Source organism: Pipistrellus hanaki (assembly GCF_964339955.1).
Source record: "Pipistrellus hanaki genome assembly, chromosome: 18".
In the NCBI taxonomy this organism is placed as follows: domain Eukaryota; kingdom Metazoa; phylum Chordata; class Mammalia; order Chiroptera; family Vespertilionidae; genus Pipistrellus; species Pipistrellus hanaki.
The window spans coordinates 18,326,435-18,342,973 of NC_140520.1; the positions used below are offsets into that span (position 1 = coordinate 18,326,435).

Genomic DNA, 16,539 nt, shown 5'->3' on the forward strand with positions numbered 1-16,539 from the left:
AGTGATAAGACCTATGTATTTGGAACCTAACATTTAAAACAATTCCCCAGTTGGTCCAACCAGACACTGATTATTTAAAACACAAGGTAATACCCACACACTGGACATTTACTAACAGCTTTATTATTTAGTTCCATTTTTAGTAATCGTACAATAATTCTCTTTTAAACAATACTGCTATACCTGAAGTTGGTCAATCATATTCTTTCTTCCTTCTACAGTAGTAAAGTGGGGGGTTTTCACACTCAGTTTTTTAATAGAACATTTGAATATAAAGAAATGTGGTTAACTAAAAATAACAAACAGACCAAACTCCATGGGAAATGACTGCTCTCATGGTGTCCATTCGTGGGGACACCAGGCTGGGTGAGTGTTGGAGGTCAGGACCCACTCCGTTAAGACCTGTTTGGCAGCTTGGAAACTAGAGGCTGAATACTGGCCGGTACCATCACCCTCTCTAGACTGGTGAGTTCCCCCAGACATGCTTTGGGCAATGTCGTCAGGGTGTGGTTGACTTGTCTCTCTAGGGCACAAACCCTCCACTCAAGTCCTTGGGGGATCTTAAGACACTCTGCTGCCCCAGTCATATTGGCCTTACTTTTAACTTGAAAGTAGATGGGACCCATTTATCGGGGGGAGGGGGGTGTATATGTGTGTGCACATGCCTGGTGCAGAGATGGGGGCAGAAGGAGGAAGAGAAAAGGGGATGGGTCCCAGACAGGAAGAGCAAAGATAAAAGGACTTGGGAGTGACAGTGAGCCTCTTTTATTTTAATAAAAAAGCAGGATGTCACTCCCTGCCCTTACCTTGCCCACCACCAGGGACAACCTTGGAGCCTCCTGCGTGGACCTGGTTTTCTGCTCAAACTTGAATGAAGGACAGAGCACAGTGGTAGCTGCGAAGGTGGCCTTCCCTCGCCACCCCATTGGTTGGTGACGGTGAGAAACTTTCCCCTGAGGTGTCTTAGCTGAGCCCTGTATTGAGCAGGTGGGACTTCCAAGTTTCCTGCAGGCCTTTGCTCTGGGAGGGGGGTCTCTGAGGGAGGGGCAGTCCATCGTGTGCGATGAACCTGTGGATCTTTCTATAGAAAGATGTGGATGGGGTGAGAGCAACCTGAGCTCACAGCCATAGCCCAGTTTTCACTCCCAACATGGGAGGGGACCCTGTGGTCCCAAAGATGCTCTAGCTACAGAGTTGAAGGTGCACTGGATTCACCTCCTGCCCATGGTGGGTGGGTGTAGACCTCAGGAAGTGGGAAAGGGAAGGCTCTCTGGGCAGGAACCCATGGAGCTCACAGCTACCGTCCAGACAACACTGAGCACAAGGCCGGCGGGTAAGTGCCTTGCTCTGCAGCATGCCGGCCTGAACTCACACTGCCCTCCAGACAGACCAGAGGCAGAATTTGGGACAAGGTACGTACCCTCTCTTTGCCTCGGTTTCCTCATCACTGAAAAGGGGCTCAGAATAGCACTGGGTGGGGAGGCTGTTGTGAGAATTTGGTGACATGTAAAGTATTGAGAGCAGCGTCTGGCGCCTAGTACTCACTCAGTGAATGTGGTCTGTTTAGAAGAGCTCAGCACCGGTCTGTGGCTGGCCTTACTTCTTCTCCATGACCTTTCTCTCATGTTTCCAAATGAGGACCCAGGGCAAGGTAGTTGAGTGTGTGTTCAGGCCTTCACTGGTCCACCTGCAAAGCCAGGCTTCCTGCTGGCCAGGCCCCCATTGGTGCCTGTGCCAACGGTGCCCTCCTGGCAACCAGGTGGGCGAAGAAGATGCCTCTTTTCTGTGTGTCCAGAGAAACGATCTGCAAAGCTAGCAACGTAATGATTGTGGTACAAACGAGGGGTGGAGGGCAGAAGTTTTTTTGTGATCGGTAATTACTTTGGTCCACTAAACACTGGTAGTGGTACTGGCCCTTCCTGGATGAACTCCATGGAGGGTGGGGAGGAAATCAACAAATTAATTGCAAAATAAGCCCCAAAGAGTTCCCCTGAACTAGAAATGGTGCTGCATGAAGCCGCTGGCTGGCAGGTTGTGTCCTGGTCATGCAGATGGAGAACATAGAAATCCTGCAGGGAGCAAGGGTCGGTTTCTCCTGGGTTAGATGTCACCCATGGAGGTTTTAATGTTCCATTAAAAAATATTAAAAATCCACAAACCTACCCAGATGTCCCCCTCCTCTCTCCTTCTGGCAGTCGCTCTCGGGCCTCATGGTGCTAGTTGTCTTTGCTGTCCCCATAATCGTTGTAGGGGACGCTGAGGGTCTGCTCCTCACACGTCTTCCTGAGGTCCTGGCTCAGCACTGACCAGTCAAGTCCATAGGGCTTGATCTCGCTGTAGCGGCAGCCCAGGTACTGGAGGGAGCCACGCCGCAAGCTTATCTTGGGTTCCTGAAGGAGTCTGTTGCACCAGCTGCTGAGCTCCCCAAGCTGGGACAGGATGAGGCCAGCTTTCCTAGGGGAGAAGCATGGTTAGAAAGAGAATACAGGAAGGCAAGCAGTGTGAGGCCGTACACTCTGAGGGGCTGAGTCTGGCCTGGTTTGCTTACTGCTCTATCCTAGGCACTTAAAACAGGGCCCTCCATAGATATTTGTCAAACGAATGAATGAAATACCAGTAATAGGATGGGTATGCAAAGTGGGGCAGACAGGGACACAAAATGCAGAGAGGAAATTGCTAATATATTTGGTGGGAATGTCTGCCCTTTTAAAATCATAGAGCTGTCAGTTTTGAAAGATCTATCAAATCAGTTTTCTTTAAAGTCTGTAATTTAGCATTAGATGGCATAGAAGGTATTTGAATAGTTCTCTTTTCAATGCTATTTCTGCATTGAGTAGAAGCAGCTGAAACAGTGACCTTGTGGGGATAGCAAATGTAACTAGCTATGCGGTGTGGAGGTAATTGACTGTGGTACGGGAGAGGTCAATAATGCCCTCCATGCACATTGGCACAGGGTCATTCTTGTGGAAAGTGCAGACTTTCAGGGGCACACATCACCTAATTAACCTGCGGGGAGTTCATGCTCCCTTCCGCCATCTCCACAGAGAGGAAGGAGGTCACTGCCATTGAGCCTCAATCAAGGCGGGCAGAGGCACCTGAACTGTGTGCAGATCCCTGGAAGAGAAAGAGCAGACGGGGCCAGGCCTTCCCACACACTGGAAAGGAGTGATGCCTCTGGGCCAAGGATAGAGGCTGATCGCCCGTGTGTGTAGCTTGGGGAAATGCCCCCCCCCCGCCCCCATCTCACTGGTGTGTGGGCTTCTTCCCTGCATCCTGGTTTGTATCAGAGATGAGAGTTACCTGACAGCCAGCTCGCTAGTGTTGACCCTGAACATTCAGGATGTGTGGAGGAGCAGGAATCCTTCACTCACTGTGTTCTTCAGAGACCATGAGAAAGCGTCTATTTGAACAAGCTGAAAAATGCTATTCTGGGAAGCTCAGCACAAACTCTTGTAGTCTCTATCAACCACTAGGCTAACTTCTCAGATGGTAAATCATCCCTTTCCCATTTAATCAACAATTCCTTCCAGAAAACAAAGCTACAACACCCCATTTAGAATGAACTTTCAAAGAACAATAATCACTTTCATTTCATTCCTGGCCATGAGCACCACATTCCTAGGAGAGCACACACAGAGGGATGGAGAGGACGCAGGAGAAAAGGTGTTGGGCCCCAGCAGCACAGCCAAGGACCTAAGACAGTGTGAGGTAAGCGGAAGGGCAGTCACATTTGCTCCAGCGTCAGTGGTGGGCCAGAGGAGAGCTGACCCCACCCTGCTCACTAAGACCATCTGACGCAGATGGGCTCTCTCCTGCAGTTTGGCCAAGCAAGCTTTCCAAAGTCAACACCCACAGGGCCTTCAGCGGCCCATCCTCTAATCTGTCCTGCTGCATGTCCTGAGTCGGAGGAGGAAAGGGAAGTGAAGGAAGAGGGAGTAGCAGCACCTATATTATCTTTAAGAAATAAACATGCCGTAGCCGTCCTTTCCAACAGATGGATTTACTTACCCCGAGTCTTTGCAGCTACTTTCATTGCTAACTTTAAAAGAGATAGTAATTAATGTGGGTCTGCCCTTGATCATCTCAGAGCCTGTGGTTTTCTTTCTTACTAGCAATGCAACCAGTGTTGTTATCAAAGTATTTCAACCGGTGGCTCTCTACCTGGAAGCTTCCATAAGTTGAACTGAAGGAATCCTTTCTGCTTGCTCACAGGAAGTAGGTATCCAGCAAACACCTTTTTAATCATTGCCACAAATGACTCCAAAGTGGGTTGATGTATCTTAAGGCAAGAAAAATGGAACTTTTTCTTTCCTGTGGTTCTCCCTGAGATTCATGACACTACGAGTAAAACTTTATTTTCCACAAACCACATTATTTTCAAATCTTATTGAGCCTTGAAAAACTAGTTCAAGGGTCTCCTAGGAGGGAAGTTTTGGGAAAAGAGTGTATAGTCAGCAGTAGGTCTTACTACACGGTGAGATCCATATTTCTTCCCCTGGTCACTTCATTAACCAATTTTCCTTCTGACTCTTGAGTTACAAGAGAGAAACTGGCAATCCAAATGCTCTTGGAAATCAGGATGATATAGGAAATGTTCGTGCTATTCAAACTGTGACATTTATGTTCCCTAACATGACCCACCACTGAAGTTGGAGCAAATGTGACTGTATATATACACCCAATAAGAAGGTATCATGCTACCTGACTTCAAATTATACTTCAGACCTATGATAATCAAAACAGCATGGGATTGGCAGAGAAACAGACACACAGATCAATGGAACAGAACAGCCCAACTATAAAACTGCAGGTATGTGGACAAGTAATTTTTGACAAAGGAGCCAGACACACACATGGAGTTAAGATAGTCTCTTCAATAAATGGTGCTGGGAAAACTGAAAAGCCACATGCAAACAAATTAAACTGGATTAAGTTTGTCCCCATGTACAAAAATTAATTAAAATGGATCAAAAACCTAAATAATAAAAGCCTAATATGCTTAATGATATGCTAAGGCTACTCAACCGCTTGCTGTGATGTGTACTGACCACCAGGGGGCAGATGCTCTGACTGGCAGGTTAGCTTGCTGCTATGATTCGGCTAATATTGACTGAGCAAGATGAGCCCTCCTTCGGTCCCTCCTTGGCCTCACGGCCTGGCCTGTGCCCTCTTGCAATCTGGGACCCCTTGAGGGATGTCAGGTAGCTAGTTTTGGCTCAATCCCATATGCCAGGCCGGGGGACCCCACTGGTGCACGAGGCCTGTAGTAAGTTATACAGAAGAAAATATAAACCTTAGTTATAGAAAAAATTTTATGACCTTGACCCAAAGGCAAGGGAAGTAAAGGTAAAAAAAGAATGCAACTATACAAAACTAAAAAGCTTCCATACAGTAAAAGACACTGACAACACAAAGAGGCAGCCAACCAAATGGGAGATGATATGTGCAAACAATAGCTCTGACAAAGATATAATTTCCAAAATACATAACTCAACAACATCAAACAAAAACCCAATAAAAAAGTGGGCAGATGACCTGAAAATATACACTTCTCCCAAGAAGACATAAGAACAGCCAATAGATATACAAAAAGATGTTTAACCTCACTAGCAACTGGGCAAGTGCAAATCAACAATACAATGAGACACCACTTCACACCTGTTACAGGGACTATTATTAACAAGGCAAGCAATAATAAGTGTTGGAGAGGCTATGGAGAAAGGGTAACCCTCATTCACTGCTAGTGGGAATGTAGACTGATATAACCACTATGCAAAGCAGTCTGGGGATTCCTTAAAAAATTAAAAATAGAGCTACCATACAACCCAGCAATCCCTCTCCTGGGTATATACACACACAAAAACTTAAAAGCATGTATTCACAAAGATATAGGCATCTCTAAGTTCACTGCAGCAACATTCATGGTGGACAAGACATGGAAACAACCAAAGTGCCCTGTTATAGAGGGTTCGAAAAAGATGTAAAACATATACACAATGGAATACTACTCAGCCATAAGAAAGGATGAAGGCAGGCCATTTGCAACAACATGAATGCATCTTGTGAATATTAAGCTGAGTGAAGTCAATCAGAAAAAGCTAAAGAACATATCATTTCACTCATATGTGGGATATAAAACTGAAACTCCTTAACACAAATAGCAGTGTGGTAGTTACCAGAGGGAAGGGAGTAGTGGGGGCCCTAATATACGGAAGACCAGACTTTGGGTAGTGGGCACACAGTGCAATATACAGACCTTGTAATGTAGAAATCTACACATGAAACCTCTTTGATCCTATTAAACTGTCACCCCAATAACTTTAATTAAAAAATGGAAAAAAGAGGCACTGGAGTTGACTGATTACCTGGGTCCCAATTCATCCTCACACCTCCACGTGAATTCTCCAAAACTCTCGTAGTGCTGGTTGTAGTGGTAAAGGACCCGGTGAAGGGTGGGGGAGCCCAGGTCCAGGAGAGTGTTGTAGGCCGTCTGCTGCTCCTTCCCGCTGGTGTAGCCATTGAAGAGATTGTAGATCTTGTCTGCTATTTCTGAGGAGGGCAGACAAGACAAATAAATACAACTTCATATACATATATATATAAACTAGTGTGTATAGGCATATACACCTGCATACACGTGTGTGTGATATTACTTAGTGAATACTGTGCCCAGCACCTGGAGAAAGTGGATTGAGTCAATCACTTTACCTTTGCCCCATCAGGTTTCTCTTCTATAAAATGAAAGCCTTTGAATAGAATACCTCCCAGGTTAGTTTTAGTTATAATATTCGTTGTCTTTGCCCATGTTTCCTAAAAATAGAGAGCCTGAGGCAAAAGCTCATAGGTTAATACTGTATAGGCAGTGCGACCCTAGGAAAGTGGGAGGGAGGGTGAAGGTGTGTGGAAGGAAGGAGGCAGAGGCAACAGAGAGACGGCACTGGGGAGCAGGAAGCTGCTGGACCCCCGCCAGTCTATCCATGGAGGGGGGTGGAAGAAGACTGTATCTCAGCTCCACTCTAAGACTGATGGATGGGGCCTTTCACATTTGCTGATATACACAAAATATGGAGAGAGTAAGTGCCGAATCCCATGCTGAGGGCAGAGGTCAGGGGGACCCCAGCAGGTAGGTACTGAGCACCTGGTGAATCCCCAGGTGTGCCCAGAGCCTGCACCAGCGTCTCCTGACTCCAGGACTCGCTCTGTGGAATGATGGGGTACTGCGAGGATTTCCGCCAGAGGCAGAGCAAGGAGGATCCTGGGAGGGAGAGGCCCCTCTGCTGGGCCTTGGATTATCCTCTTTCCCCCCTGAGCTCTAGGTTGTTCCCTCAGACTCCCTCCTCCTGGTGGTGAGGGGTGGTCCTTGGGCATCCTTCATCTCTTACCTTGAGCTTTGACATCATCCACCACAGGGCAGGGGGTCTTCACGATCACATCACTGGGCCTGGAGCGGCGGCCTGTGTTGTCCACACCCCACAGGGTGAACCTGGCAGGGAGGGGAGGGTGTCATCAGAGAATGGCCAGGCTCTGCCTGGATGTGGGGAGGAGGTTGCCCTCAGTTGCTCTGTGACTCCATGATGCACTTAGTGCCACCACCCAGGTCACAAGGTGTGTGGTCCCAAGCCTCTCACTACTTCCTGGTGGGTCTTGGGTTGGGGTTTCTGGTCTTGGGTATATTATCTGATGGGAAGCATCATAGCATAGAGCACTGGTTCTCAAGGTGGGGTCCCCAGACCTGCAGCAGCAGAGTCATGCCACACCCAGACCTACTGGATGGAGACTCCAGGGATGGGGCCCAGGGAATTCTCATGCCAGTTACTTTCTGACAACCACTGAGCTGAGGTCAGGAGTCTGTGGGGCGGTCAGAACCAGGGTCTGAGGCTTCTGCTCCCCACCCTGTGATGTTTAGCTCCTCTGAGCTAGTTTTCCTCTTCTGTGAAACGGGGATGTTAACAAAACAGGGAGACTTCGTGTGGGACCTGGAGCCCAAAGACCCTGCACAGCTCCTGACCCTGCTCTGTCCTGTCTGGCGCTCAGTTGACACTTGGGACACACAGGACTGAGGGCAGTTTTCCTCTGTAAAGCTTCCTACATACAGGTCCTCTGACCACAGGGCAGCTGCCTCGCGTCCCAAGTGGAAACGAACCATGGAGGGATGTGACAGTGAGCCCCCACCCCCCAAGGAGGGGAGGAAGACCTGGCTGTTAAAGGCTGAGTGGATAACCCTGGGACTCAGAGAGGAATGTGAATGTGACCTTGACAATAACCGCTGGTGTTGGGGCCTAGGGCCTCTGTCCCCAACCCAATGAGAATAAAGTCATTAATGCTGCCTTTAGTCTTATTGGGTTGAGAAAAGACAACCCTGCATCCACCCACCACTTCCTCCCTCAGAGGAGCCCAGAGAAAGTCGTTCCGTGTATCAGTGTGTGGATTGCCTCCTCTGACCTCCCCAAGTCCTCATGCAGGAGCCACGGGCACCACACACAGGCAGCCTCCATCTCACTGACATCCTGGTCGTGCGGGACACGTGGCCAAGACCACAGTGGTGGGCTCCACAGGCCTAAGACCGGAACCAGATCCTCAGCTCTCCGTCTCATCCCAGCAGGTGGCTCCGTCCACTCCACAGGCTCTGCCGTATGCCCGGGGGCAGCACTCCTCTCACCCACCCAGCAGCCCCACTGCTCGGGCAGCCTGGAATTGTGTCCCATCTTGTTTTAAGTTCCAGCTAAATTGAGAGAATACTGAGCTGGGATAAAAATGCCTGTGCTTAACTTAATTCCCAAATCACTCTAAAGGGGCAATCAGTATAAAATGTAGGGTTCTAGGCACTAATTTTAATAGCAAGGGAAGGCATTAGAAAAGGAAATGCTTCCCACGGCTGGTTTTTCTTTAAATGGCTATTGAGGAAATATGGACAAACACACCAGTCCCAAACCTTCTACATAGAGGGGAGGCTTGACCTCAGACCATTCCTCAGGGGACCCAGTGCCCTCAATCCTCACGTGCAGGCTGGGAACCAGCACAGCCTGGCTGTGGCTCCAGGGCTGGGGTCTGAAAGTTCTGTTGCTTTCACAGGCTCCCTTGCAGGCTAGTGTGTGTGGGGGGGTGGTTTCTGCGTATCACCCGGGATCTGCTCCCTTCTGAATTACCTGTCTGCTGTCACAGGCCCCAGAGACAGTGGCTCTCTTGTGAGCACATGCTGTGGCGGAGAACATGTGTTAGCAGGCCACAGAGTCACCCCCCTTTGGTCCGTTTCCTTGTCTCTAAAATGAAGATGTTGGACCAGACACCCCCTTTAAGATACTTTTCAATCATGGATTCTTAACTGGGTTTGTGCTGTGGTCCCTTCTCAGAATAATGATTTTTAAGTGCATTAAATAAAATGTGTCAGATGACAAGGTCAGCCAGTCTGTGAAATGCAGTTCTACCTCTGTGCCTCAAGGTGAGGTGCTAAGATCTTGCTAATAGATCCTTCCTGTAAGCCTCAAGTGACTGGGGCATGAAACACACGCATGGAGAGATGAGAACTCCGATTCCATTCTTCACCTCCGGCCACACCCCAGACTACCAGCTGTGTGCTTCTGGGGAAGTTACTCAATGCTGCTGAATCTGTTTCCTCAGCTATAAAATGAGAACAATCACCTCACTCTCACAGGGTCAGAAGGAATCCCAGAGGCACCCTCACCCTCCGCACTCAATAAATGAAGGCTGCCTTCCTCCATGTTATAGATGAGAAAGCTTTGTGCAGAAACTTTAAGAGCCTCACTAACCCTCAGTGGTTAGAAACGATCCAGGCTCAGGACGCATGTGCTCTCAACACTTCACCAGGGCTCCTCTCCTCCTGTACTGGGGGCTGAAGCTCAGCCTCCCTCCATCCTATTCAGAGGAATGTCTCCCAGGCCAGGCCCTCGTCCTGTGATCTGCAGGGCCACCTTCCACTAGGTCCTAGTGGACACAGGCTATCTTTTCCTCAGCCCCATCTCTAATTTCTTCAAGGCCACAGAAAGTTTGCAGTTTTACCAGCCAGAGGGCAATACTGGAAGTCACCAGGGAGAAGGCAGCAGCCTCAGTTCTTTGAGCAGGAAACTTAGCCACATCAGGCCAAGCTGAGGAGGGTCCCGGGTGGGTGAGGGTTGGCATTCCCCACACCAATGCCAGCTTCATGCTCATAAGAACTTTGAAATTCCTAATTAATAGTTGTGACTTAGGGATAGGGATTATGGAGCCCTTATTATAAAGGACAATTCCAGTTTCACTGAGTTTCAAGAATTTTACAGAAGCTACCTTTCTTCCTTTTGTTATAAAAGGCAACAACTGCCCGTTCATAAGTAGGCTGGCTGTCCTTTGTCCTAGGATCAGCATTTATGTTTCTTTGTATTTTCCAACTCCTCCAGTAAAAACTCACATATTTTACTTTCCTCAGCATGGCCCCCTGGTTACATTTCTTTTTCCTATATTGGAAATATTCAGACTGGGCATCCAAGTTCATCATGCAATCAATGCCATTCACATTTCTAGTGCTTTTCATCTTTGAACTCCCTGACTGCAGAAATGGAAATGATTTATTCTGGAAACCTTGATGCTATTCTCCTGACCTCATCTGTAAACTGTTAAATGTTTTTCATCCTAATGGGGTCATAAGGTCCCAGAACTACATCACAATGGTTTCTGCCTTAGCTCTCAAATTTTCCTATCAGGACTTGGACTGCATCATGATCTCTCCTCTCTTTGTGTCGTTTGTGTCTCTGCTTCACAAATAGCTTTCAGTCATTCCCAGAGCACAGGGCAGAATAGGAGGAGCTCTCAGGGAGAACAGGGCTGCAATAATGGAGTTCACTATGTGTCCTTTGAAGAAAAATGCAGACCACCTCTAACCTCAGTAAACTATTTCAGTGCCACTGGAGCTTGCTTTCTAAAGCAGAGTTCTTGGTATTCTCCTTTCCTCCAAAAAGTTAATAATCTCCTCTGATATACAGCATTTCACTCTATGGTCCCAATTTTGCTCTCTTCTATCCCTATTACTCACCCTCAGCTTCCACCCTGTGGATGACTTTGCTCCTCACCTTTATGCCTCTTTTCCTTTCCCTCGCCATTCCTGCCACCTGGTATGCCCTTTCCAACATGACACTACCAACTGAAAATCTACCCAATCCAATTCACCCCGAAAGTCACAATCAACCACTATCCTTTCTCTTGAACATGTCCCTTGCTCTTTCCCATCTAGCGTTTTTTTCCACTCAGCCTGATGTTAAGGTTAGTTGTTTCTCTATTTCCCCTCTATGTTGTAAACTCTTTGCAGGATGGGACTACATTATTTTTCTTGATCCTCCCCCTACTGTGTCTGGAAGGTTCTGTTTAATGCTGATCAGGACAAGACTTGAGAGACTCAAAACATTTTTCCAAGTCTCTTAAGGAATCCAAGTAGCAAAAAGGAACCAGCCAGGAGCCTCGGATGTGTGGGGGAGGGAACAGCGAGGCAGTAGGAGCCACTCACATGTAGATGGTGTCGGGTTCCAGGCATCTGATGATCAGAGAGATGGTGGTGAGCTGCTTGTCTGGCACCTGAGAGGGCATGGCACAAGGAGACTTCGCTCCGGAGATGATGTCATCCACAAAGCTCAGCACTGTTTCTGCCGGAGGGAAGGGGTGGAAAAGGCATAAAAAATCAAGGCCAAGCAATGGGGACACAGGATCAATTCAGTGAGAGCTTAACATTAAAATGGCTTGGTCCCCAGGCTTCTTACACTCCAGGTAGAGAAAGGAGACCTAGAAGGAATAGGTTTTTTTTTATGACTATTTCAAATTTAACTAACTGGTTTAGAGCCGTTTGTCCAGAGTTAGCTCAGAAGCAACTAGGGCAAGAGGGACATGCCACATTTGCGAGTTTTTATGCAATATCCTTGGTGAGAATAGCTGTTCTGGTCAGTGGTCATTGCCAGACCTTCGTGGTGCCTGTGCACATCAGGGAAAGGGCCTGGAAAGAAGCAGTGGACAGCAATCCATGTCTCTAGGCCTCAGTGACAGTTTTACCGTAAGATATTTACCCTGAGTTAGACTGTGGACGCTACCATTCTGTTGGTGACCACACTCGTGTAAGTTTCAGGAATGATTTACCTTGACCTTTCTTATATGTAGACAGTGAAATAATGAGGCATGAAGCATTTATTTAAGAGGCGATTCCACTACTCTAAGACTTCCTTCTTCTAGCTGGTCCTAGCAAAAGCAGAGTTTGCTTTAGGACAAGACACGGGGTAAGTGAATCTGTCCACACATGCTTTCGCCTTATTAGTAAAGAAATCTTTTCTTCTGTAATCATGGCAGTGGTTAGCACAGAATTGTTTTCTAATTATGGGCGAGGATAACTAGTGTGCTGTATCGTTATTTCTTTGTGAGTGTGCCTAGAGGCAACGAAATGGACACCTCTTCCATAAACAAAAAGTAAAACAAAATCAAAACAAGATTTTGTCAGATGCTTACCAGGCAAAAACTCTTAAAAGGACAAGATGACTGCTGCTCAGGCCCCTCCAGAATTGCCCTGAGGCCCTGGGGGCCTGGTGCAGAGCCAGGAGGCAGGCATTTTTCTCTACTGCTTTCCACCCTGGGTCCAGGAAGTGGTGGGAGATGCTCACCAGTTTCCACTTTGGAGTGGTCCATCCTGTCGGTGACCTTCTCTTGACGGATGAGGTAATCTACAATCTGTACCCCGATGGGAGGCTCTGAGTGTTCCCACTCCAGGACCACGAGGGTGCTGCTGGGCTCGTGCACCGTGGACAGCCGCAAACTGAGGGCAGAGGAGAGGAAACGTGAAGCGGAGACCCAGTTGAGACCTGCAGGCTCTTCTTATACCACCACTGGCCACCTCAAATATAAATTCTTCCTTCTAACCTTTATCCTAACCAACCGTTACAACGACCTCTGTGAGTGCTTGTCTCCTTCACCAGAGAGTCAAGTTTCTGGAAGACCCTTGATATCTATATTTTAAGTACCAGTTTCAGGTTAGAAATTCAACATATATTTGTAATTAAATAGGTAGGTGAGTCAAAGATGAATGCCTGCATCTCACATGGTCAGGGACAGGGCTTTTGGGGTAGCACTTGATAGAGCTTGAAAATATAATTTCTGGATTTACTCTTAAACAATGAGAATGTGCCTCTATTGCTAATACCCAGGCCCGCTGAAGGTGGTGGCTAGGAGAGCCTGCATTATCAAGGTCAGCTCAGTTTCTGTAGCACTGTCAGTATCTGCCCTGCTGGTGGGACCCCACCTATTTTCTTCCCCAGGCCTTCTGAGCTCGTGGGCCTTGGAACAGGCTCAGTTTGGAGGTAATGCTCATGAGGAGATTTGCTGGGCAAGAGAAAGCTGGCCACAAATCAAGTTGTCCTCAGGTTGATGTCCTGTGTCTGCAAACTCAGGTTCTCATTTCAGTTTCTGTTCTTGGGTTTCTATAGTAACCTGATTCCAATTCCCTTCTTTTCTTGATTTTTCCAATTCATAGTCTGCTCATTCTGTGTAAATTGTCCATCTTGACCACTTTTTGCCTTTCCATCTCATACCTCTTTGTATGTTGCAGACACTCAATAACCATTATTGACATTCACTAGTATGCCTCTCCTAATGGTCCACGTGGTTTCAATTCCCTGCCTTGTTCTGACTTCATGTGTGGGTTTCAGATTTCTCAATTGCTTCCAATTCCCTGTTTCTTCCTAGACCACTGGCTTCTGGGCTTTTTCCCCAGTTCTTGCTCACTCCATCCTCCACTCCCTCACATGTATTCCTGCCATTCACCCCCATCCTTGGTTCCCATATCTCATAACCACCCATAATCCTGGTCCTCTAGCCTCTCCTAGGCTCACAGATGCCCATCATTGGTCTCAGGGATCAACTTTGCAAGGCACCGTGAGTGTATCACACCAAAGCAATGTTCATTTTCAATTTGGCAATGATTTACTAATTTACCCATTACTTATAAGAATGTACTTGGTAAGTACTGAAGATGTAGAGGTGTGCACACCAGCTCCAGTCCCTATTTTTATGGGGTGGTCAATAGACAAACATAGTTATGCATGTGTTTATAATAATGTGTGATAAGAACTTTGAAAAGAAATCACAGGAGGCTGTGGGAGCAGCAGCAAGGAATTCAGCTAGTGCGAAAATAATGTAAAACACATGTTCTCCAGTGGCTTCCTATGAGAAGTACATAGTTTGCATATGACATTAAAGATGGAATAGACCCAAAACAGTGCAGATATTGACAAATTCATTAATTAGAGTCATATGCAGAAAGCTATTTTGAAGAAAAAGCATTATGAGGCTTAAGCAAGTAACTAAGCCTTTCTGAGAACTCAGATTCTGTGTAAACATGAAGTAAGGCTGGCCTCTACTGAGAAACAGGAGTGTGTGCGATTTACGCAGACGTGTGGAAAGCTAAAGTGCTTTTCTATTTCCCACTACCAACAAAAATTCAAAAAACTAAGGTCTGCTACTAATTAGAATTAACAAGAAAATTGAAGTCCCTAATAGATGTTCCTGCTCTTGAAAATGTAGCCCAATTTGATGTTTGTCTATGACATTTAGTAAACGCAGGTTTACGAACAAAACCAGCCCAAGTCACTAATGGCTAGATCTCATGTCCCTGATGATAACTGCTTGGTGGATTCAGTGTTAAGTGTCAAAGGCAGATTTCTTAGTTGGTGAATCAGTCTGGAAGCACCATCTTCTTCTAGGAGCTCCTTTTCTACCAAAAGGAAGGACTTCTACTAATAATTAGCGTGATTATATTTTGACTCTAAAAGTCCAAGTCACAGCAATAAGGAGCAAGAAGCCAATGGCTGGTATATCTAAAACTACTTAAGGAAGGGCTGTGGACAAGAGAAGATGTTGGCTTGTGATGACACTCTTCTATTGTGTTGTCCTCTTTCTGGTTCTTTTCCTGTTCAGTCCCGGTCCTTTACTGCCCACCTGCACATCCACGTAACGGGCAGAGGGCAGTGTTCACCAAGACCAGCCTAGCACTTGCTGGGTCCTTCTGCCATCTTGCTCCTGCCTACTCAGCCCTGCAGGTACTGTAGGTTCTGATCCTCACTCCGCTTTCATTGCCTAACCAACCCATGGGTCATGCTCCTCCAGCTTGCCCTACCAGCACTCCATATTAGACATGATAGTCCTATGCTCCACTCCAATGACAGATGCTATAGCAGAGACTAGAAGGGGGCCCTGCCTTGGGCTCTAGCCCATCAGGATTCACAGGCTGTTCAGCCAGTTTGTGTAGCCTTCCCGTGAGGGGCAAGATATTGGACATGTTCATTCTCAGCCACCTTTGTAGCACTCTTACTTATTCATTCCTCAAATGCAGATCTCGTTCTACCCCCCCCCCCCCCCCGCCATATTCATCCCTGACCCTCTGCTCTTCCCAGTTGATACTTATTCTGGAACATTCTTTCTCGGAGCTGTGTTCTCTCTCTCATTTCTTTGAGTTGAATTCAGTCTTATCCCTAGTAGTTACTTTTTTATGCAGCTCCAAACTATCTTTCCCTCTGACCACTGGCCACTGCTATAGAACTGCCCCACTGTAACTCCAAGACAGGCCCCCACGGAACCAGCCTCTTCCTCACACTTGCGTCTTCTTTGATGCTTGTTTTCTCATTTGTGGCCTATTCATCTTCCCAGACACCCAGGTCATAAGCCTAAGTCCATTCTCAATTCTCCTTCCTTCTCACACCCAGTCAGCCACCAAGCCCCAATGCTTCCACCCAAAGTCATCTCTCAGTTGTAGCCTCTCCACACTGTGATGGCTGATAGCAATGCCTCTTAGCCATGGCTCTGCTCTTTGGAAAATTCCTCAGTCTATAGGAACCCATTCCCTTATCTATTACAAGGAGGAATAACAGCATCTAACTGCTCCACACGGACTGACACCAGTGGCCTCATTATAGACTTGACTTCTTCCAAGGCAATAGCACTATTACCCCTTACCTTCTGGCCATGCTGTACTACTATCTCCACCTTCGAGAAGACATTCAAGTTTCACCTCCTTCATGAAGCCTTCACTTATATGTCTCATATAACTATTATCAAACCATTCCTCCTACAATTACAGTTTGTGCACCTGCCTTCCAGATGCAGCATCATGGTTTTCTCTCTGTTTCCCAGCATCTAGCCCATAGCTTTGCTAATGGTAGACTTTCTCTAGTAAGTGTTTGAGGAATAATGCTGAGGCATGCCTGAGAGAGAGAAAAGTAAAGGGACACATACACAGGCTGTGGCAGAGGCGCACACGTGGGGAGCCCATCAGCCCCAAATGCAGTGGAGTCACAGCGACACCAGTCCTCGATGACATCTCCAGTCCCGGAGCACCACAGGGAGCTCATGGTGGCTTCCTGCAAGAGCTGCAAGAGAGGGCAAAGAGTGTCAGGTCTCCAGGCTGAGTCACCATAATCAAGGGCCACTAAAGCTCTGTTTGGTCTTAAGTAACTTCCAGCCAGTAGTACTTCTTTCCAGGAGATTGTTCTGGGAAGCCCAGACCTCTAGGGCTCATCTTTCATT

The 16,539-nt window shown here is 47.2% G+C and overlaps 1 protein-coding gene across 4 annotated transcripts in view; it reads right to left on the reverse strand.

Annotated features, from left to right (window-relative positions):
- Nucleotides 1–101: 101 nt before the first annotated feature.
- The window catches only part of ASTN1 (astrotactin 1), a gene marked incomplete at its 3' end in the record, with an annotated part of 255,598 nt that continues 239,160 nt past the window's right edge, over nucleotides 102–16,539 (reverse strand). For 3 of the 4 annotated variants that reach the window (XM_084866119.1, XM_084866117.1, XM_084866118.1), the window contains 6 exons: nucleotides 16,249–16,382; nucleotides 12,627–12,778; nucleotides 11,492–11,627; nucleotides 7,383–7,483; nucleotides 6,366–6,549; nucleotides 102–2,454 (listed from right to left, as the gene is read on the reverse strand). In XM_084866119.1, the coding sequence (XP_084722245.1) occupies nucleotides 2,217–2,454; nucleotides 6,366–6,549; nucleotides 7,383–7,483; nucleotides 11,492–11,627; nucleotides 12,627–12,778; nucleotides 16,249–16,382 (945 nt within the window). Of the gene's footprint in view, nucleotides 2,455–6,361; nucleotides 6,550–7,382; nucleotides 7,484–11,491; nucleotides 11,628–12,626; nucleotides 12,779–16,248; nucleotides 16,383–16,539 lie in introns of those variants that run through there. The other variant, XM_084866120.1, reaches the window with a different exon arrangement.